Source organism: Onychomys torridus, chromosome 17, assembly GCF_903995425.1.
Source record: "Onychomys torridus chromosome 17, mOncTor1.1, whole genome shotgun sequence".
Lineage (NCBI taxonomy): Eukaryota > Metazoa > Chordata > Mammalia > Rodentia > Cricetidae > Onychomys > Onychomys torridus.
This window is the reverse complement of record NC_050459.1, coordinates 54,045,092-54,068,786: the sequence shown is the minus strand read 5'-3', so window position 1 is coordinate 54,068,786 and position 23,695 is coordinate 54,045,092. Positions and strand designations below refer to the sequence as shown.

Genomic DNA, 23,695 nt, shown 5'->3' with positions numbered 1-23,695 from the left:
TAAAGGGCAGAGTATAGTTGATTTAAATTGATTTAGCAGAATCAACAAGCTCACCATTAAAATTGGCCTTTGTCCTGTCATAATCATCACTAAGGGGTCGGTGGGAATGCCAGTGCACAAGTTCATCAAACTCCTTGTGCTTAACCAGTGAGGTGACAATGGGGTCATCACTGTGAGACAAAAAAGAAATACAAGCATATTTTAAATTTCAATGCCTCCAACTCCAACACATTTTGTAACTTTGAAAGTCATAGTTCATTCTCCTTTCCTAGGACACAGCACAATTCAAAGATATTCTATTAAAAGCTTCAGAAACCAAGACCACTCATGTCTCCAACATTCTCAAACATTCCTTATTCTTTTTATTTAATAATAGTGGCAGAGTGCTTTGTTCTCCAATTAAAATCATACAGATGTGATAAAGATGGTCAATTGGCAAAATGTTGCAAATATGTATTATGAGTAATTTACTGTCTTAAAAGTGTCTTGATTCTGGAGTTTATTCAGAAAAGGCTTTCTCAAAGAATATTTAATAATTAACTATTATCCATTCCAAACAAGTATTTATTAAAAAATATGGAGGCCTTACCACTTTAGGAAAGGCAAGTCTTTCAAAATGTCTCCAGTAAATTCATCAACCAAATTACATGACATTGGAATAAAACCCAGATTTGGCATCTTCTCCTGGGAACTTTCTATAAACAAACAAACAAAAATATAATCAAGTTAAATGTGAAAGTTTCAGATAGGAAGACAATACATTGTTTTCTAAAATTTGACATTTAAAAATATTTTATATTCACTTCAATTATACTTTAATTTCAACTCTGCTGATAAAGTTATTTCCCCAGATGAGTCTTTAGGAACATAGTAGAAAAGAAATAGACAAATAATAACCAAGCAAATAGATATATAGATTAAATAAGTAGGTGGCTGGGTAGCTGTAGTGGGTAGCCATTCTAGCTTTGACCTGGAAGTTCCAACACCCATTGAGGCTTTTGTAATGGTCACACCTACAAAGTGGGGCTGAGAGAGGATGTTGAAGACCCAAGTTCTGGATGCTGGGGCTCTCTTGGTTCCAGGACCCTGGACGCTGGAGGTAGACTGAGCAGAGTTCTCTAGAGAACACCAGCAGACTGTGCCATAGCTTTCCCAGACCCTGCAACCTACTTATCCCTTCATTTGTAAGTTACATCACTAAACAAACCTCCCTTTTAAGTATGTTGTGTGGCCTTAATAGTTTCACCATTATCTGGGCTTGAACTCACGACCCTGGGATTAAGAGTGCCATGCTCTACCGACGGAGCTAGCCTGGCTATACTGTTGAAGTGAGACACAATGGCTCCTGGCAGCACCAATTTGATCCCAAGAGAATGTTGGGCTTCTAAGACATGTCCATTTGGAAGTTTGTCTTCTTGGCACGAAATAGACTACTGGGCAAAGAACTGCCCTTGCCTCAACTGCTGACAGTACAAATGCTGTCCTTTCTGGACAAGCGGGACACAAGGAAAGTGACCACTGTACTCTGCCAAGACAGGGTAATATGGTCTTTCAGAATTCCTGCTTCTGAAAATGGTCTGTCAGATACTCCAGGCCTGTAGCCAATTTGAATGCACCAAAAATGCTGTGAAACATTAGGTGACTGTCCATACTGCCAGCTGTCTCTGTCTACTCTTGCAAGACTCCCAAAAGTTGTTTATGTCTTTCTCCCTTTCCTCAGGTATTTGATGAGACTGAAGACTAGCAGTTATAGTTAGAACTTAGTATATGTATATAATATCTTAGATAAAACATTTTAAGTATTAGATTCTGGTTCTTTAGGATAGGACACCTTTTGGAATAATCTTTGCAACATGCCATTCACCCATGCTCTAGACTTCTCTGGATTTTAGTATGTGTTTTTAGCTTGATATTGTTCACATTGATTCTTGTTCCATCTTATCTAGGTCATTATCCCTTATTATTCCTGGACAATATTTGATACCCATCCCTCTGTATATAGTCTTGTATTAGGTTAGTACTTTCTTATTTAGTCAAAAAGGGGAGATGTAGTGGGTAGCCATTCTAACTTTGACCTGTAACTAGCTTAAGTCATTTCTCATAATGCTATTTTTAACCTATTTCATTTTCTTGTGTTGGAAACTGAGCCCATGGCCTCATACATGCTATGACACACTACCAGTGAGGGTTGTCTCCAACCCTAAGTGTGACTCTATTTTCTATTGGTTTATGGTGCTCAAACTCCCCCATGATTAATATCCAATCAGCTTTTAAACCCACTCAGTATTTTGATTTCTACAAGTTTGCTTATGAGAATAAATATTGTTTTAGAGTTTCTATTATTTTTCTCATTTCTAATTTTATATTTAATCTCTCTTAAATGTTTTCAAATTATATTCAGAAGGTATATAATAATTGTGATCATTTAAAAACAGAAGTTATCAGTTTTAAGTCCACAGCTAACTGTGTTCTTAGTTACTCCTCAGCTCTTTCATAAATTCAGCATCCATCTTTGACACATAATCCTATAAAACAAGTGTTTGTGATTTGTTCTGCATAATAATTTGCCAGTTTTCACTGATCATTTTCATTTACTGGATTAGAGTGGCCTTGTGGCCTCAGCTTAAATTCCAAATTCTCAAGAGCCAGCTATCAAGTTCCAGAACCAGTGTGACTCTTTGTTACTTCTGTTCATTGAAAGGCAGGTCTGGGAGGAGCTAACCTTTGAAGTTTGCTCCTATGGACCTTGTCTTTGTGAAGACTGTTCCACCACTTCCTGGTTCTGGCCTCACCTCCTGTGCCTGTCACCAGAGACACTCTGCACATCTGCAGCACAGAGAAGGCTTTCTAAAGGGGCTGCTGGCTCCTTTTTATTCTTTGACATCTCCTAGTCTGCCCAACATGTGCCTACTGATAGTTTTGTTACTATATAAGACAGATGCTGATTATGGTGCCCTGCTAGTTTCTCAGCTACTGTACTCTGCCAAGACAGGGTAAGATGGTCTTTCAGAATTCCTGCTTCTGAAAATGGTCTGTCAGATACTCCAGGCCTGTAGCCAATTTGAATGCACCAAAAATGGTTACCTTGCAGGCTTCTCCCATTCTACTCTTTGGAGATGAACTATCATTATGTAATACAATATCAAAATTTTCAGCTGACAGAGGTCACATTGTTAAAAATAGAATTCATACACATTTGTTTTTGATTTTTTAAATTGGTAACATTAATTACAAACTACATAAACATTTTCAATATTGGACAAAGCATACCACCACATGAACATGACAATTATTTAAACACACAAGTGCTAGAAAATGATTTCTATTTGGAGTTTTCAAACTTTTTTCCCCTTAATTTAAGTTAGGAATAAATTACCTTTGATTGGCGATGGGGTCTTTTCAAGAAAATGGCATTTTGTTGTTCTCATAGGAAATGGTTTTCCCACATCAAAGTTTCTGACCAACTTCGACACAGTGTCCCAGAGATGGACATATTCCTTCATGATGACATCTCCTACATCCAAATCCAGGCCTGGATCATATTAAAAATACTCTGTATTAAGAAGCACCGAAAAATGCATAGAAACACACACCTCCACTATAATCACCAGGCTCTGAAATATGAGGCAAGCAGTGGGATTTTCAGTGAGCTTCCCACTGAAGGTAAATGAAAATGATCATGGCTGTGGACAATGCCATGACACGTCTTAAAACTGATCATGCTTTTATGTTTGACAACATAATATTAAAAATTAATGTCTGAACTAATGATAACCAACAGTGGAGATTTAATTATTCTTAAGGTAATAAAAATATTATATCACATACAACTTTGTAACCTCTAACACGGAATAAAACCAAAATAAAATTTAAGGAAGAATTATTATTTTATAAGTAACTAATTTATCCCGATGCCTACAATACAAAGAGACCAAATCTTGATGTCAAAGACATTTCAATACTACTCAATTAAGCACTTAATCAAACATACTTTCTCAAAATGTGTTTACTGTTCCTTTGACTATAAAAACAAAAAAAAAATTATTCTAACAACAAAAAAAAAAAACAAATTACACAAGGAAGTATAGAGATTATCTCTTGGAAAACTTAAAATCCCTAAATATCTATTAACAGTGAAATGATTCCATTCAAGAGAGCAATTTTATAATTACATACCATGCATAAAAACTAACTGTTATGAAATGTCCTAAACTCATGCTTTTAGAAAAAATACTCATGGAGAAATATTAAGTTGAAAAATATTTTGAATTGTTATATTTATCCTGGTGCCACAAATAAAAATCATAAACAAAGACTGGGAAACTGGAAAATAATTCTTATTTGAACAATAGACATTTAAGAAATGGTTTTGAAGTTTAAAATTCTTCATGAGCTTGCTCTCTAAAGGAAGGTGTTGTGCAGTATACAGTAATCTGATACCTTCTGCATTTTCATTTTCATAGTAAAAAGCAACATTCTTCAACAAAGGCTCATCACTTAAATCAGAGAGGTGAAGCAAATTCAGACTCTCAAATTCAAACATATGTACATTGCTTAGGATGAAATACTCGCACCATTTTTTCTGAAAATAAAAAAATTTAAAAAACAATGTTATTGACAGTTTTCATGTCCACAGTAATATATAGAAATACATCTACAATCCAAATGAAAGGCAAATGGCAGGACTGTCCCAATTCTCAGTAGCATGTAAACCCATTTATGCTGAATACAGATTATGTTGTCCCTCAAAAACTGAAGCATTACATAAAATAAAAATCTGGCTCAAAAATGCACTTAAACTGAATGTCATCCTAGCACTGGGAGGCTATAGCAGGAGATGCTGAGAGTCTGAGACCTGTCTCCATTACACAGTCAGTCTCAAACAAACCTGGCTACACAGTGAGACCTTGTCTCAAAAAATATCTTTTTACATGAGTTAAAGAAATATCTATAACTACTATTGATAGTTTCCTCTCATTGTTATCCAAAATCCCAAAAACTACTTATTTCTTCAGCTTTTGAATATGCCTCTGTTTCTTACTTAGGTTTCCTTGTTTTACACATTTCCTCAGCTTTTGAATACACCTCTGTTCTTTGAGTTTCCTTGTTTACTTTTGGATTGCCAAGTGTTGGGCTGCTAAGGGTTCTAGAAACAGCAAAATGTTTCCCATCCACCTGAGCTGTTAGGTCTCCACCAACTTTAGGCTGTGCAGGTATCTCCATCTTAACAACAGCAGAGTGTCTGTACTAGCAGCACTTACTTCTGGCCACAGTAGCCATGAGTCTTCTTCAATGGTTTGGTTTACAGTGCTAAAGTGAGAACCTCCTGAGTGAGGTTTCTTCACCCACTCTCCTGTGGTGGTATTGTTTTCCCCAAAATATTGTGTACCCTAATAAACTTATTTGGGGTCAGAGACAGAACAGCCACAATATTAAACATAGAGGATAGGCAGTGGTAGCACACGCCTTTAATCCCAGCATTCCAGAGGCAGAAATCCATCTGCTCAAGGATACAGCCAAGCATGGTAACTCATGCCTTTAATCCTAGAAAGCAAGCCTTTAATTCCAGGAAGTGTTGGTAGAAAACAGAAAGGTATATGAGGTGTGAGGACCAGAAACTAGAAGCTTTTGGGTGGTTAAGCTATAGGCTTCTAGCAGCAGTTCGGCTGAGACCCATTCCAATGAGGAATCAGAGGCTTCCAGTCTGAGAAAACAGAATCAGCTGAGGAACTGGCAAGGTGAGGAAGCTGTGGCTTGTTATGTTTCTCTGATCATCCAGCTTTCACCCCAATACCTGGCCTCAGGTTTGATTTTATTAATAAGACCTTCTAACAATTTGTGATACACTCTCCCTTGGTGTTAAAACTTAATGCTTCCCAACAAAAGGAGGAGAATGACGCTGCTGTTCACAATCAGCTAAAATTTCCAGGTACATCCTGCCAGGCCATCTTAGAATGTCATCAAACATTGAATGACTTTTTGTAATGTCTTTTAACCTAAAGCACTTCCTTGTGTATTTTTTTAAAAAAGTCCAAAGTTATTCACAATTAACTGTTGTACATTGAAGCCATTCAAGTCTGTATCATACATATTGAATTCACACCAGCGCCCATTTGAGTTCCAGGCTTCAAGTACATGAAGGTGACAAAAAATTTAATAGAACTAAGGAATAAATTTTATAACAAAATCCACAGCACATTTCTGGTGACACAATGCTTAATTAAATTTCAGACATCAGTAGATTTATTATATTAACCTGAAGTGACCTATATTTAAATGTTTAAATGAAAATAGGATCCAGAAGTGGATCTGTTAATATCCATTTCATTAATAACACATAGTCTGCTGCCCTCGAGGGACTAACTAAGCACCTAGAAGAATGTCCTTCTATGGGATTTAGGATACAGAATTTTCTCTCATGAATCAGTAGAACCTACATAGAGCCATCTTCGTCATTATTTAGTTCGTTAGTATTTACAACACCATAGACCTCTTTCAAAATGCCATTATAAGGCTGGAGAGATGGCTCAGTGGTTAAGAGCACTGACTGCTCTTTCAGAAGTCCTGAGATCAATTCCCAGCACTCACATGGTAGCTCACAACCATCTGTAATGAGATCTAGTGCCCTCTTCTGGCCTGTAGGGATACATGCTGCATACATAATAATTAACTAAATCTTTTTTTTAAATGCCATTATAAGGGTTGGGGATTTAGCTCAGTGGTAGAGCACTTGCATAGCAAGCACAAGGCCCTGGGTTTGATCCTCAGCTCAAAAAAAAAAAATGCCATTATAACAGCTATGAATGTTCACCAATGCAGATATGCAATATATCCTGCCAGTCTTTTGTATGGATATGGGTGTAGTGTAAGTGACTTGCCAACGTGTGAAGGAGGAGTGTGCATGTGGGATGACATCAGGAATTGATGTATGTGACAATGGTCTCTCATTGGCCTGGACCTGACCAAGTGGGCTAGATGGGCAACAAGTGATCTTTCCATCTGCTTATCCTTGGGATTACAAGTGTATATTGCTGCAGCTTATTTGATTTCATATATGGTTCTACATTGGAGTTAAAGTTAGGTTCTCAGGTGAGGCATGAGCTTTATCAACTGAACCATCAATCTTGTGCCCTATACCTGACCTTCAATTTCCAACCCCAGGTCACACTATGCTAATATACTAGTGTGTATATAGCAGTAGTAAATGTAACACAAGCACTATCAAGTAAAATTAATGTAACTTAATTGCCTCTTTAGTCACATTCAACTCAATACCCTTCATGAATTTCCCCCACATCTCCCATGCTGTACTTTGACAGGGGCATTTATACAAATGTTCCTCCTTGAGTAAGAAAGGGACACTCTCCATGCAGTTCAGATGCCTCGAGTTATGCTTAAGTCACTCTTCAGAATGCTACAGAAGACACATACTCAGAGCCTTAAGTCTAGAGTGCTCAAAAGTCACTTCCTTGGTCTCTATACCATCGGTAAGTATGTGGCTAAATAACCCCCTAATTTCCCCTACCCTATGCCTACACTGTGTGGTCTACATTGCAAGTCAAAAACACTTTTTAAAAAATAGAAGTCCCATTAGCCTGCTTAAAACCATTTAGTAGGCACCCAATGAATTTATAATGAACTTCTCTACCCTGATCTACCCTTGTCTACCTGATTTGTCTCTCACCCACTACATCAGCTTCATCACTCACCCCATAGACTCTCTGTCCTTGATACACTGGATGGACCCCAGTTCCTTGGTCATGCTACCTTTAGGACAATCACTCATAATGTTTCTTCTCCCAATAGTTAAAACAAAAGTATAAGTGAAAGGAGAGTATATTTACCATTTTAAAGACAATCTTGAGGTCCTGAATCCAACCAGAAGTGATGAATCTTGAGCGAGCTCTCTGGGAAAGAGGTAGACGGAGTTGAATAGCCACACTGAGGCAATGTAGCTTACAGAAGTCTTCCATGTCCTTCAGGGTTAAACAATTACCATTTTCCTGAGCAAAATAAAGAAAGTGAGTAGAGAAGAGCAGACTTGGAGACTACACACTTAATTTGAGGAAGTGCAACTCTGTAGCCAAGCTCTCTATTTGGGAATTCCACATTTATACATTCTCCATTTCGGAGGCAGCACTTACCCAAAAGCTAGGCTGTGTTTAAACATGTTTGAGATAGCAGGGAAAGGAAGCTTCTAGCTTTGCAGATGTTGGTATATGGCATGATTCAGTATTTTCAGAGACTCCAGGTTTAAGCTAATAAACCAGGTGATAAAGGGGAGGTTTCACAGGACCTTGGGTGGGTGGAGCTACCTGCTAAATACCTCTTCTGTCTAAGAAACCTACTCTGAAGGCAATATTGTGAACAGCCTGCATGAGGACAACAGGGTAGCAATGTAGCTAAAAGATGTGAGTTCACAATGACAAGAGGAATAAGTTGCTAGATATATTTAGCATGTAGATGTAACTGTCTTGTTAAATAAGAAACACAGAGCCAGTTGCAGAGTTAAAAACCAAGAGATCAGAGCAATAGCTGAGAGCCTTACCCTTCACTGCTTCTGCTGTCTTTCCTCTCTGCAAGAGAGCTACTTCTGTGTGTCCTGTCTTTTTTATAGACTTTCTGTTCTGATTTCTCATTGGTTGTAAACCCAGCCACATGACCTCCTTGCAACTGCCTGTCTGTACAGTCCTCTAGGTCTTCTCTGGTTGGTATTGAGATTAAAGGTGTGTGTCTGCCATGCTGGCTGTGTCCTTGAACACACAGAGATCTACCTAGCTCTGCCTCCCAAGTGCTGGGATTAAAGTCATGTACAACCACCACCCAGCTTCTGCTCTTTATTAACATACAAATAAAATCACATTTCAATACAAATAAAATATCACTATATTAGCATTGTGATACAAGGACATCTTTGCTATTGTCAAACATTTTGACTTGTTGGGGGAGCAAGAAGACTTCACTGGGACACTTCTAAGATCCCAGGAAGGGTCTAATGGTTAGAAGTTCCAGAGAGAAAAAGTTTGACTTACTATCATGATTTAGGGATGATTTAAAATTGGATGTCTAATCATGTAGAAATGTTTCATTGAAAATTATATTTAAGGAGATACTGCAAAGCAAAAGAGATTCTTGACCTTTTCTGCAATAAAGAAGCCTAAGAATAGCAGTCTCTTCCCAGCTAGTCTTGCAAAGCTTCCTTAGCATTCCATGCACTGCACACAGAAAAGCCCAAAGCACAGTAGCATGGTAGGTGGTTTCTCCTTTTGCCTGCCTGTGGGTTACAGAGGCTGAATATATCTGACATGAAACACCTGTAGGTATCACACTAAATCATGGAGCAACATACTTCTTTATAACATGTATTGTAGGGATTTTCCTATTTCTACAGTTCATATAAACAAGAGAAAATACCAGTGCCACTTTGGGGAAATGGTAGGTGAAAAATAACAAAACAGAGAAACAGTAATGTATCCCAGTGTGACAACTGCACCTTTTTGACTTGGCATGTCTGCTTGGATGCTTTCTTCTCTCTGTTTTCTAAAAAACAGTGGTACATTTCCAAGGAGAGGGAGCACGAAGTGACAGAGAGGACTCGTCGGATGTCCAATCCTTCTGGCCAGAGCTGCTTCAGCAGAGATAGAGTCTCGCAAGCCTGTCACAGCAGAAAATTATAACATTAGGATAATTAGAAAACTGTATTTATTCTTAAGTGATCATATAGTAAGAAATGGGTGGCTATGACCATATAGATAGGATATAGATATTTTCACTAAAAAAATGTGAACAAAAATTTTGATTGGTAAAACTATTTCAAATAACTGTTAACAAATACATGCATGAAACATAACACCTGTAAATCATCAAGGAAATGCATGACTCTTTAAATGCTAATTCTCTAATGAATCTCAAATAATGAGAAAAATAATAAAACAGCTTATATTCTTTAGTAATATAAAAATTGCATGTTTAACTTTCATGCTATCAAAGTACTTTTGCATCTTTTACTACTTTAATAACAGACAGCACCAGAAATCATGGTTTGTCACTCCTTACACTCTGATAATGAAGTTATGAACAAGCAAAGGCATATGACAACACATTTAATTGCCATTCAATATATTGATACATTTCATTCAAGTTCTAGAGACCTAACCTAGAGGAACAATCCAAACTGCTTAAAGACATGTATGTACACCAAGGTGTTCATCACAGAATGATTTGTATAAGTGAATCTTCAAATATTTTAAGTGTTCAGCATTCAAGAAATACCATGTGTCCATAAAAATATTACTTGTAAGAATATTAATGAAATCATAAAATATGTATGCAACAATTTTGAAAAGTAATGAAAGGGTTTATTATTTATTATTTTATGAGTATGAATAGTTTTGCCTGTATGTATATATGCAAGAGGAAGATCTCTTAATCACTGAGCCAACTCTCCAGCCCCCATCCTGTATTTTCTTAAAATATGTGCATATATAATTTTGTGGGTAATCCACATGACTAGAAGCAACACATATCATTGTAATCAACTTTCTGAATGTATTGGGTACTTTTATAGATACTTTGCACCAAATCTCCTCTTTTGCATCAGTTAAAAAAGAAAATAGTAGTCTCAGGAAACAACAATGATGAAATATATAAAGGAGAAATAATATATTCCATCTGGAGAACATATCCAGTTCCCAGTCATACTTGCAACACCTCGAGACTTTGTAGGGACTTAAGAGATCCTACAACCTTATGAGAAACACAAAGAATTGAAGTAATTAAAGAGTGAATTAGAACAATCATAAGAAATACTGAATGGCCCTAGATATGCAAATACCATTTTTAAAAGTAATCTTTTAATCTGAAATTTTTAATTTTCTTTATTTTTTAGATTTGTTCATATTACTTTAGGTATGAGTGTATTGCCTGCACATACAATCATACCTAATATATGTTTGGTGCTCAGAGATGTCAGGCATCAAATGCCCTATACGTAGTTATGGATGGTTGTAAAACACCATGTGAGTGCTGGGATTAAAATCCAAGTCCTTTGCAAGAGCACCTAACTCACCATCCCATCATTCCTGTCCAAACTTTTAAATTTTCTACTAAGCCATTCATATGAAAAAAGAAATACAGACTGAAGCTATATAATTTCTTTAAAATTATAAAAAAACATTAAATATGATAATCTATGGAATATAATGAAGATTGTTGTCTCTATACCAAAATCTATGTCATGTAATGAAAGCAGTGTTCAGGGAAAAATGCATCGCCCTAAACAACGTTTAACACCAAAAGTGAGAAAATAGATCAATTAAATGTTCTGCTCAAAAAAAAAAAAATAGAAAAAAACAAGAAAGTGCAAAGAAAATATAAGATGAAATCATAAACTAAGACAATAGAAGTCCGTATATCTCGTTAAAAGTTGCAAACTCAAGCTGGAATTCAATAAACCTCATTAAACAAAAAAGAGAAACCACAAGTGTATGAAATAAAAATAAGAGAGAATGACACCGAGAGAGAAAACCATTTCAAAGGTCTACTTTAGAAACTTCTATGGAAATGAACTTGAAAGACTGAAACTCCTAATTTCCTAGAACAAATTACAGAATTGATTCTCTTGGTGTTAGTAGCCCTAAGTACACCAAGATCCATGATGTAGGTAAAATGACTAAGGAATCTTGCCAACAAATAGGCCTCATCTTCAACAAGAGAATTCTACCAAATTTTCAAAGACTGCATGGTCCCACTGATCTAGACAGTATTTCAGAATAATAAAAAGAAAGTGTGACTATTCTGATCTTTTCTATGAAACACATAAGACCTTACACATACATGTAAGAGAAGACAAAAACTGAAAATTATATTACAGTATCATGGATTCCAACCAAGGCAGAAATTCAACAGGAAAGACAGCAAACAGAACCAAGACCGTATTAAGGGAACAGTACACCATGAGGGAGCAGATGTACACCAGGCCTGCAGCCTTAGAAAACGTGTGACTGCAACACGACATCAATGAAACTAGGGGAAACCAACAGTACTGAGGTCTCTTACACGACCACGTTCATGGTATACACAGTAGGAGAAGCTCGGGCTCATCTTTACATCAGCGTCTAGACACGTCTATATCTTAGTCCTATTACAAGGGGACATAGAGACATTTCTACTCAGACCAGGAACGGGGGAAGAAGGCTAGTATCTCCCCCACTCTCCACTGCTACAATAAGCCTGTTGTTAATCCATCAGACCAGAGAAATCCTGGAATCTTGCTGGTCTCAAGGTAAAACACTGGGAGTGAAACACAATGTTATACTCTCACCTACACACACACACACACACACACACACACACACACACACACTTTTAAAAAGATAGCTCAACTGAAAAGCAGTTTTTCATGTTCTTTTACCTTTCCCACCATATTATTGAACTTTAAATCTCCAAACAGAGTTGTTAAACCCAGGTCTCTATATTTTTCCAACTGTTGAATCAGGGTTTTGTAAGCAATCATAATCTCTGTCTGAAACTGCAAAACAAAGTATGATAAACTGCCATTAATACAATTATTATTTCCCAGCTATAAAACTCAGAAATTTAAGAAACAGTCATATTGCAATAGAGTCCTCAGTTTAAAATCTACACTAATGTAATTGAGGATTGTCAGCAATGTTTAGAAATCCTTCCAAGGTAATACTTGTTTATCTCATCTGGCAATTTAGCACCTTATCCTAGCACTTTCACACAGTTACAAATAATATAAGTTCAGTGTGTTTCACTATGACACATTTCAACCAAGCACCTAAGAAGAGACCAGACTCACCTCCCCATGGGCATATGGTGCTGGGAACAGTCATTGCCAGCAGTCTCAAGGGCATTGACTAGTATACACATGGAGTTGTAAGATGTATTCATTGTGCTTTAAATTCCAAGTAGCCCTCAAATTGATCAATGTAAATTAAAAAAAAAACTCTTTAAGGTGATTTTAATGAATTATGCATAAATTAATATATAAATAAAATTCTCCATTAAAATATTGCAAGATTTCTCAGAACTCAGATTCAGAGTCTCCTATCAACGGAATACTACAAACTCAGGCTAGATATGATGGCACATGCCTTTAATCCCAGCATCCAGAGATGCAGAGGAAAGTGTAGCTTTGTGAGTTCCATGCCTGCCTATGGACACAGTGAGACATAGTCTATGAAAAGAAAAAATAACCACTACATAAACTCAGTATTTAATATTTGCTCCAGGTATAAAATAAAGCCTAGGCCTATTTCTGCTCACAAATGGCAGTCAGAGTTAGGAATACTTTAATGATAGGAATCCTAATAAAAGCAGAATAAACTACCCTGTCATGTCATAACAACTATTTGCACATATTCTATGTGCAATGATGGGCATGATGTAATTCTCAAAGAGGGACACAAGATAACTGGTTTTAAACCTACTTTGATGAGCTATGGAATGATATTCATATGCAGAACTCACCTTAACTTGTGAAAAATAAGCAAACTATATTTATTTATAAAGTTAGTACACATGCTTTATGCTGAAAATTTCAACAAACTTGTTTTCAAATATATATATATATAAAATTTGAATTTGAATTCTGATTGTTGGAAAAGCCAATGAATTATTCACTGAAGCTATTCATGAAGAAGTAAATCACTTTCTTTTCTTTCTTTAACCTGCTCTGGGATGTTCTGACTAAACGCAAACACATAATCTATCATTTGACTAGTAGATCTTAGCAACGGAAACATACCTTTGCCTCTGATTTCATGTCTTTCTGGCCTTCATTAACTTGGATTTCACACACCACACAGTGTTTGATAACATAGAGGACTGCATCTCATAAATTCTGCATCCTTTTATATTACTCATTTGGTAGTGTTTTTAACAGGCTACTATTCAAGTATCTATTTCATCATTTTCAAATACGTTGATTCTTATGCCTGACTCATGGGACTTTAGTGAATCATAATTATAAATAATTCATAAGCATTAAGAAGTATTGTATGACAAGAAGTCCTTAGGAAATTACTATATGTCATTCCTATTAATTCACTATCATTATTTCATTATTCTTAACCTATATATCATCCTACTAAATCTATCATAGTTTCTATATTGTGGGTAGAGTCAATATTGCATCAAGATAGTTATTTTTTAAAGATTTATTTCATTTTAAGTTTTGTATGTATATATGTATGTAGGTAGGTAGGTAAGTAGGTAGGTATGTACATGTAAGTGCAGTATACACAGGGGCCAGAGGTGTCAAATCCCTTTGGAGCTGGAGTTATGGGCAGTTATGAAGTACCCAAGACATGGGTGCAAGAATAGTCTGCACTCTTAATTAACCACTGAGCCTTATCTCCTGAATTAATTTAGAAATGCTTATAACATTTCAGAACAACATCTTTTAGATATACATTACCTTCTTGAAAAACTTCTGCTTTAAATGTGAGCTTTGCATAAAATATGCATAAAGACGGAGGATGTCGGATGTTTGCCCTGAAAAGAGCACAATGTTGACCTTCACTGCCCAAGACTGAATGACTACGAAGTTGAAAAGGTGTGTCTGCTGGTTGTTCAGGCCTTCATCAGCAATAATCAAGAAATATGGGCAACTCTGACCCAAGGAATTATTCCACTCTTCTGACAAGCATCCAGAAAATTTAGTCCAAACATCAATGGTGGTATTCTTCTGAAGGTGCAGAATTAAGGCAGTTCTAAGTGTAAGAAGTTCAGGGACATTGAAGTACGCATATTCAGCATCCTATGCAGAAGGAGGTAAAGGACATTATTTGAAAATATTCATTTAGTATTTTATTAGTTCAGGCAGTTAATATCTATCATTAAGGTCATTTGAAATATAATATAGCAGGGTTTTGTTTTGCTTTGTCTGCCCTTTTAGTCAGTAAATTGACCCTGCAATTGTGTTGTATCACAAATATATGCTATAAATCATACTTTGGACCTAAGAGTAAGCAAGTCCATAGTACCCAGAGTTAATTACACTTTGGACTTAAGAGTTCATCATACTTTGCCTTTCTATTTTCTAGTCATTCTCCTGTCCAACCTCACCTCAAAAAGACAAAGAATAGAAAAAACTATGAAAATTGTAATTAGTAATTATAAACTTTCTGGAATTGGGAACTGAAGGGGAACATGTCATTCTAGAGAATTATTCTAGAGTGCACTGACATTTCTTAAATGGCATATGTTTTTCTCAGTACACCAAAATTGGTATAACAAATTGCAAACATAGGGCAGAACCCTGGCTCCTTGCACAAAATTCTGGGGGCTATCAATGCTCAGAAATATACAGTAACATGAGTTGCAAACTGATTGAACAAAAATCCACACCAGAATCCCTGAGTAGAGCGTTAGCTGCCCTGAGTATAGGAACAGGAAGATATGGTAGCAGGTACATATACCTGTATTTGAAATTGTCAAAATTTATTAATTGCACCAAATATGGTATTCTCTCATTGATATTTATAACAGAGCACACAAAATGGGGTCAGTCAGTTCATGTGGGCTCAGATATGCCTAACAATGTACTCAAATAAATTGCCTGCTGAGTTTTAAAGGCAGAGAAGTTCTCAGGGTTACAGGACTAGAAGTGAGGTCAGAGGGCTGGTCACTGTTGAGAATTTCACCAACTCTTGTGACTCTTTCTGTCTAGTAGAATTCCAACATTACACATTTCAAAATAATTTAACTGTGTTTATTCCTGAACACTGCAATGCTGGGTAAATGTTTTCTTCTCTTCTTCCCTTGAAATTTTATTTATTTTGTGCGTTTTTGTTTTGTTTTGTTTTGTTTGTCCAGGAGATAGAACTCACAGCCTTGCATGCACTAGGCAAGTCTTCCACCACTAAGTTGAATTTCTAGATCTTTATTTCTTTAAGAAGTTCTTTCCAGGTTGGCTAGACTACTCATCAACTCACTGTGGCAGCCCCAATGGGCTTCAAACCTCAATCCTCCATGCCTTATCCTCCATCTCCTCTTCTAAACTTTTCAAAATGCATTTTACTTTTCAGTCAGGGTTGAACTGTTTATAAAAACCATCTTATTCACAGCCAGGTGTGGTAGTGCACACCTGAAATCCTTTTACTTGGGAGGCAGAGGCAAGAGTGTCATGAGTCCAAGGCCTCTTCTGCTATGAGAGTCCTTGTCTCTAATCAATTATTTTTTGAATTCTAGTCTCTTCGGAGACGAGAAAACTCAGCTGGTCTGTGTTACCTTGAAGAAAACTATGGCAAATTGTCCTCCTTTGTTAATAACATCCAGCAGGTAGCGCTCAACCAGGTAGAAGAAATGGAGACTCTGTCCTGGCTTAAGTGACTTCTCACACACACATGTGACAAGTAGGGAGTCTCCATCAATCAGGAAAAACTCAGATTCAACAAAATCATTGAATAAGCTGGAGTAGCTAAAACAAACAAACAAACAAACAAATAGAGCGAAGTATTAAAATAAAATTCGTGTGGATGGCATAATACCCCAAAACAGTAGTGTTGTTATTATTTCACTGTAATTAATAAATTGATGAACACACAGTTGAAAATAATTACATATACTTATATCCTGTATGTATTGTACATTCACACACACACACACACACATACACACACACACACACACACACACACACACACACACACACACATGCTGGGACAGATGCAGGTACAGATCAATATTACCATATAAGGTCAAACAGCTCTAGCAGAGAGGAGAATATTACACATGGTTTTAAAAATCTTGATTGCCACAAAAGTACTTACTCAGCCTTTGGCATATTTTCTAGGATTAATTGTGACATTTTCTCTAAAATCACTGTGCAACGTTCTTCTAAAAAGAGAAAGAAGAGGAATTTTTTACTTGTCTTTTAGGGAGCTCAGGGTTATTATTTGAGAAACAAGAAACAGTAATGCAGTTACTTTAACTGTTCAATCTGTGAAGCATATATATTGTAATGCTATAAATATTATTTTTATTGAAAATTACCCATTGTCACTGCTATCTGTGCCTCCAACCTGAATTGGGAAATATTAAAAATGTAAATATCCTTTACTCTGTTTCCTCTAAATGGTCATAATCATGAGATGTCAAATCTGCAAAGAAAGAGAAAAATTGATCAACTTTCCTCTCAGCAGAAATACCCTCAATGACTATCTTTTCAACAGAACCTGGGTGGCGGGCATACAAGAATGAACACAATCAGTGTGTGGTCTGTTTTCAAAGAACAAAAGTCAAGAAAAGAACTATATGATCTCACATACAACAAAAAAATCACAAATGTGACCAAGTCAAAGAGATGAGACACTCTCTAAAGAAGCAAAGCCAGGGAATATATCTAAAGGACTAAACAAGAATTAAACAAAACAAGGGAAAGTAAGGGTCCAGGCATGTTATCATATGTACCATGCAAAGGACTATGGCTTGAAGGAATGAATGTGGAACCAGGTTCTGATAGGAAGCCAGGAGGCTGGAGTGGAGAGTGGGACAAAATGTTCCATGTTCAAGAGAGGGTTTAAGAAGCATGCAGGTCCTTTGAGCATGTGTTATAGTCAGCTACTAGGGATTTTAAGGAGATGTGAAGACTTTGCATTTTGTAAAGAATACTCCAGCACAGTACAGCAGTAGGAGCAAAGTTCTTGTCAGCAGACAGAGAGAAAGCTGCTGCTGAGCAAAGAAATGATGGCAGATTGATGAAATTACAGCTGAATGAGAGGTCTAGGTAATAAGTCTGGAAAGGTATGAATTTATTTGATGGGTGTTAAAAGGTAAGTAAGATGTCATTAACAAACCCAGTAGGGGCATAGAAGAGCAGAGAAATGGGCTGTCAAGGAAGACTCTGAAGAATCTAATTCAGGGATGAGAGATGTTTACATATACAAGAGTGCTTGCTATGAAAGCATGAAGATCTGAGTTCAACTCTCCCACCCATGTAAAAGCCCAGACACAGCTGCATAGCTCTGTCACTAGCATTAGGGAAAGGAGACAGGCAGTCACTTGGAGCCCACTGACTAGTGAGTCTAGGCAAAATAGCAGGCTCCTAGTTCAGTGGTAGATCCTGTCTCAAGGCAATGAGAAAGAAGAGCAGTAGTCGAAAGCTCTCAATAGCCTCCTTGGTCCTCCAAATGAATGTGCAGCAGCACACAGATGCACTCATGCAAAAGCATGCATCACACATACAGTCATACACACACACACACACACACACACACACACACACACACACACACATTGTAATTCATGCCACAGCATAGATTATTAGGCCATTCTCTGATGCCAGAATCTTGGAATACAACCACAAGTCAAGCAAAGGTCATGAACTCATGTGTGGTCCACCTAAATTTGACTGGCTTTGAGACTTACCATAGGCTATGTAATATAGATTCTTAAATGTGGAAGGCTAGACATCAAACACAAGGTCTCACAACCAAACCAAACTAGTGGGAACTCATCAAATTTGGATCAACAGCTGTGGAGCCTCCACGGGACTGGACAAGGCATTCTGCATAGCGAGACAGTTGGTAGCATGATCTGCTTAAGGGACTCCCTGGTTGTAGAATCAGGATCCATCCCTGGTACATGAGATGGCTTTTTGGAGCCCACTACCTATGGTGGGACATATCACACAGCCTTGATGCAAGGGGAGGTGCTTAGACCTGCCTCTACTCAATGTACCAGGCTCTGCTGACTCCTTATGGAGTCAATTCCCTTCTTGAAGGAGGGAATGGGGGGTGGGCTTGGGAGGTGTGAGACTGGAGGGCTGGGAGGAGGGAAGAGGGGTATCTGTGATTGGTATATAAATGAATAAAAAAATCATAATAAAATAAAATAAAACACAAGGTCTCATTGGTGTCACAAAAGGTACATAATGATATCTTATTAATAATAAAAAATGGCTACTAGGACAAAGGAGCTTGCTTGGACACAGAGTGATAGCATCATAGAAGTGAAAGGGACTTCTAATACATAATTCGGAGGATTACTAATAATTAATAAATTTTAGGAAAGAGAGGACTGCAAAGATGACCTAGAAAGAAATATTTTAGAGGCATAAACAAATGCTCAGATATATGTTGCAGAGTATGTCTAAGTCTATTAATAAGTAGAGTTTATTATGTAGATAGATAGAAAGAAAGACAAAGAGATATAGATAGATAGATAGATAGATAGATAGATAGATAGATAGATAATACATAGATACATAGAGAGATACATAAACAGCTAAGTCAGAAGACAGATATTTCTATCCCATAATATTAAAACAGGAACATTGCAGTGATGAGCCAAACATTGATACCAAATATTAAAATGACTGAGAATGTGTGTCTGTGGAAATGATTAAATCTGAAGAAAGAAAGGCTGGCTGTGGCCCAGGATGCTTAAGAAGTACTTGGGCAGAGGTGTAGGCATGGGTCTCTTACCTCACCCAGTTACCTGTATTTTCAGAGCCTCATAGAGCATCATTCAACACAACAAGCCATATTTGCCCACAGTGTACTCAAGTGTATCTAAAGCAGGTCATCCATCAGGCCCTGGTAGAGATCTGAGGAAAGCAAGTTAAGCATAACAGCATGGAGTGTTGAGTGTGTCAACAGCAAGGGCACAGGGAACTAAGGAGCTCTTTAATAAGAAAGGCAACATCAGATTCTTATACTCAGAGGTTTTGAGAATCGGGTGTAAAGATAATGAACTACAGAAGCTTGCTGGGGAAGGTAAGGCATGGCAGTCCAGGGAGTAAAGTGAGCATCATGTTAATTAAGACACAAGAATCTGGCACTACATGATGAATTTGGAGATTCCGTGGTCCGTCCTATGTGGCAAAGCACAGGGAGACTGAATGGAGATTGGAAAGACAAGGAGAATCAGATTTTAAAGAACCTTGTACCCCAAGTTAAGGATTTGAGAAACTTTCCTGGAAAAAAAAAATGTCTCCATTACCTATACAGTCCTCAATTTTGGTAATTGTGCATCAGCTGGAGTTCTCCACATTGTACCAATCTCAAAAGGAGAATGACCAGTCGGTGAGAACTGAACAGGCAAAGGAAAATAAGCCTTAAATGGGATACAAAAAAGAGGGGGCACTGGAGAGTGGTGAAGCCCAGAGCATTCTAGATCAGTGCCCAGCATCCAACTCAGGCGGCTCACAGATGCCTGGAACTCAAGTTCTTGGTATCTGACACCCTCTGAACTCTGAGAACACCCATAGCATGTAGCTTGCATATACACGTGCACACGCATACATACACAATAATTTGTTAATGAAAAGAATTTCAAGAAAGGAAAATCTCTAATTCTATCCTATACAATAATGTAAGCCAGTTCATAAGTGCCTACATAGTCAGAATGTCTACGGTATATTTCAAATGTTTTATGGAACTGTTCTAACAAAATAAGGAGCCAAGTGTGACTTCTTTTAAAATAGTTTTACAGCTTCATTCCAAACAAATTAATATGCATGTATCTATGTCCTAACATCACAGAAATTGTTTAAAGAAGTGTTTTAAAGAAATACCTAAATTGAAGGAAGTAGTAAAGTTTTAATTAAATAGTCGTAACTCCCAATGAGACACAGGTGCCTACAACACGGCACTGCTATTAAAATAGCTATTTTGTAGCATAAAATTGTATTTAATTTTACAATTAAGTGATTCATCCCACAGTCTGCCTGACTACTCTCCTCTCACATACTGTATGCGAGAGTGTCCCTAGTATGCTATGTAAGAAATTGTACTCAATCCTTAACAAGCAAACAGATGCTCCAATCATTGTCCCACTCCTCCCTACCTCTCCCTCTCATTTAAGCGGCATGCTATGGACACTAGAATCAGCTATTTGTATGCTTGAAATAACTACTAAGTCAGTGCACTGCACAGGTGTGTTTTCCTCAGTTATGATAGAAAGTAAATTAGATGTAACACTTTGGATTCACTAAGATAGGATAGCTAATGCATTATTTTCTTTGAATATGCTAATTACAAATGGACAGAATTTTGTAAATGTAATTCCTCCTTGATAATTGTTTTGGTTGTATGTAGTTTTAATATGTTCAAATTAAAACCTTTATTTTTATTTAGATAAAAGGGTTAAATATGGAATATTATTCTAAGGTGTGTTATTTTGTTTATGTTGCATTTGTTTAGCTCTGTCAAGCTGTGTTACTGTGCCTGTCTAAAATACCCGATGGTCTAATAAAGAACTGAATGGCCAATAATGAGGCAGGAGAGAGAAATAGGCAGGGCTGGCAGGAGAGAAAATATATAGAAAGAGAAATCTGGGAGAAAAAAAGAAAGAAAGAAGTAGTCAGAGGAGGAGAACCCAGGGGCCAGCCACACAGCAACACAGCAAGCCACAGAGTAAGAATGAGATTTACAGAAGGGAACAAGAAAAACCCAGAGGCAAAAGGTAAATGGGATAATTAAAGTTAAGGAAAGCTGGAGAGAAACTAAGCCGAGCTAAGGTCGGCCATTCATAATTAAGAATAAGCCGCTGTGTGTGACTTATTTGGCAAATGATTGGCAGGTCCCCCTAAAGAACAAAAACAAACATACTGATTACTTAACCAATCAGAAGAAAACCAGCAAGATCCTGGTTCTCAGCAGATTTTTTTTTTTTTAAGGTTAAGGATGTACCTCATTGATAGAGCACTTGCCTACCGTGGGTTCAGTCCTCAGTACCATCAATGTAAAATACCAAACAATACAGTGAGCCTGTAATCACCAGGTGTTAATCTGGGTACCACACTCAGGTTGTCTGTTACCACAAAAACTAACAGAACAGAAAATAATTAATATGTAACTTAGGCTTCATTAAGAGAGGCGGTGATGGGAGGAAAGGGATCTGAGGAGATCAACCTAAAAGCAGTCTTTCGGGTTTAGATGAGATGCCTTCCATCTCATCTCTAGCCAGCAGGCCTTATAGGAAGGGCAAAACCGGCGATCATCCCAGAGTTCAGGCTGCCATTCTGATTGGGAAGTCAACCACACTTCTGAGATTTGTGATGTGTTCCCCCTCTCTGGTTAACTCCATTTGTCTTGCACCATTCTCAGGACATCTGAGTGTAGTATCAACCCTGCACTCTTCCAAACACTACCTGAACGGGGAGTTGACTCAGGACAAGCAAGGCATAGCAGTGCATACATGCTAAGCTCTTAATAACATAGAGATTGCTTTCTAGGATATGGAATACAAAAGTGCCTCCAGGAAGAAGAAAGTGCCTGTATCATCCACATGTGACCTTCATTCTCCACTGTGAGCAATGACAGCTGCATCCATCCACATGTGCCCTTCTTTCTCCACTGTGAGCAATAACACCTTATCCAGTTATATCCAAAGATAATCACAGTAGGAAGTCTTCCCTGATAATAGGGAGGCTTCCCTGGGGGCTTTAAGAACTGGAAGTCAGGGGATAAAAGATAGATAGAAATTGAAAAGACTCTCTTATCTTTGCACCAGAAGAAATATTATGAACTATTTTAGTTTGTGGCTGTATATAAAGAATTGTTAGCAAATCCTGTGAAAACTTGTTCCTCCTATCCTGCCAAGCCAAGGTGGCCAAAATTTCTATTCTGACAACCCCTGTGCCCCTATTCTTATCTCTGGATAATCTTCCCTGAAGACAGTGCTGATTAGCCATCTGGTAATTTCATTGAAACTGCCCTGACTACAATGACTTCTGTCCTGGTTTGTCTAACCTAACACCACTTTGAGGGAGGGAAAGATTCTGATTGATATTGAGAAGTTAATACCAATGAAACCCCTTTTATTTTTTCAAATTTCAACAACTAAAAGGTGAGGATGGCTCTTTGGCTATCCACCTGTACTACACTCCCAAGATTAATTCTGTTTGTCTTGTGCATGATGACCTAGTACCTTCTAAGTGTACCCTACTTTCTTCTTGTGGGGGTGGACTTCTGTAGAAAGTCAACAGACAGACAACAAAGATTGAAATGGAGAATAAAACCAATGATGTCAAGTAATTTGTAAAAAACTAACTTGGACAAGAAATACTCATTAGGGTTACATTTGTCTGTTTATATGTAGTTTTTATTTATTTATTTATATGTAGTAAATGACAAAAGACTTAGCTTGCCCATGAGGGTTTTACAGGAAGCTTAGTAACCAGCAAAGCAATGCAGTTATCTTTGGCCAAATTCGAACCAAATCCGTTGTTTATAAAGTGGCATTTAAAGGATTCTTTTAATTTTTGTTGAGTATTATTTCTCTGTTTTGAGTAGACGCATATCTGTGCACATATAAATGTGGAGGTCAGAGGTCAGTGTCTGGGGTCAGTTTCGCCTTCCACCAAGTGTGTCCCAGGATGGAGTTCAGGTTCTCAGATGTGGTAGCTAGTACCCTTATCTGCTGAGCCATTTCATTGGCTCCTTTTAAAAGATGTTAAAACAAATCCTTAAATAAACAACTTCTTTAAAGTCATTTTCCCAGAACGTCTGACAACAAAAAACATAATCATCTCAATTAGCCAGAAAATCTGATTTTTTAAACCACTTGTTAGCAGAGAAGATAAAGAACTTAACCCAACTTTTAAACGATGACTCGTTTCAAGTTTTATAAGAATGAACTAAGATTTGACCTTAGGATTATTTTAAACTTTTCTTTTGAGGATTTCATATGTGAATACTTTCTTTACATCACCCTCCCTCTC

General features: G+C 37.3%; 1 protein-coding gene across 1 annotated transcript in view; it reads right to left on the bottom strand.

Annotated features, from left to right (window-relative positions):
* LOC118569031 (probable ATP-dependent RNA helicase DDX60) overlaps positions 1-17,046 on the bottom strand; it is a 102,082-nt gene extending 85,036 nt beyond the window's left edge. The window contains exons 1-11 of the mRNA XM_036166678.1: positions 17,023-17,046; positions 16,800-16,866; positions 16,258-16,447; positions 14,444-14,785; positions 12,413-12,529; positions 9,494-9,655; positions 7,845-8,003; positions 4,441-4,582; positions 3,377-3,532; positions 590-695; positions 55-170 (exon numbers count right to left, since the gene is read on the bottom strand). Of these exons, the coding sequence (XP_036022571.1) occupies positions 55-170; positions 590-695; positions 3,377-3,532; positions 4,441-4,582; positions 7,845-8,003; positions 9,494-9,655; positions 12,413-12,529; positions 14,444-14,785; positions 16,258-16,447; positions 16,800-16,866; positions 17,023-17,026 (1,561 nt within the window). The 5' untranslated portion in view covers positions 17,027-17,046. The remainder of the gene's footprint in view (positions 1-54; positions 171-589; positions 696-3,376; positions 3,533-4,440; positions 4,583-7,844; positions 8,004-9,493; positions 9,656-12,412; positions 12,530-14,443; positions 14,786-16,257; positions 16,448-16,799; positions 16,867-17,022) is intronic.
* Between the last annotated feature and the right edge of the window lie 6,649 nt (positions 17,047-23,695).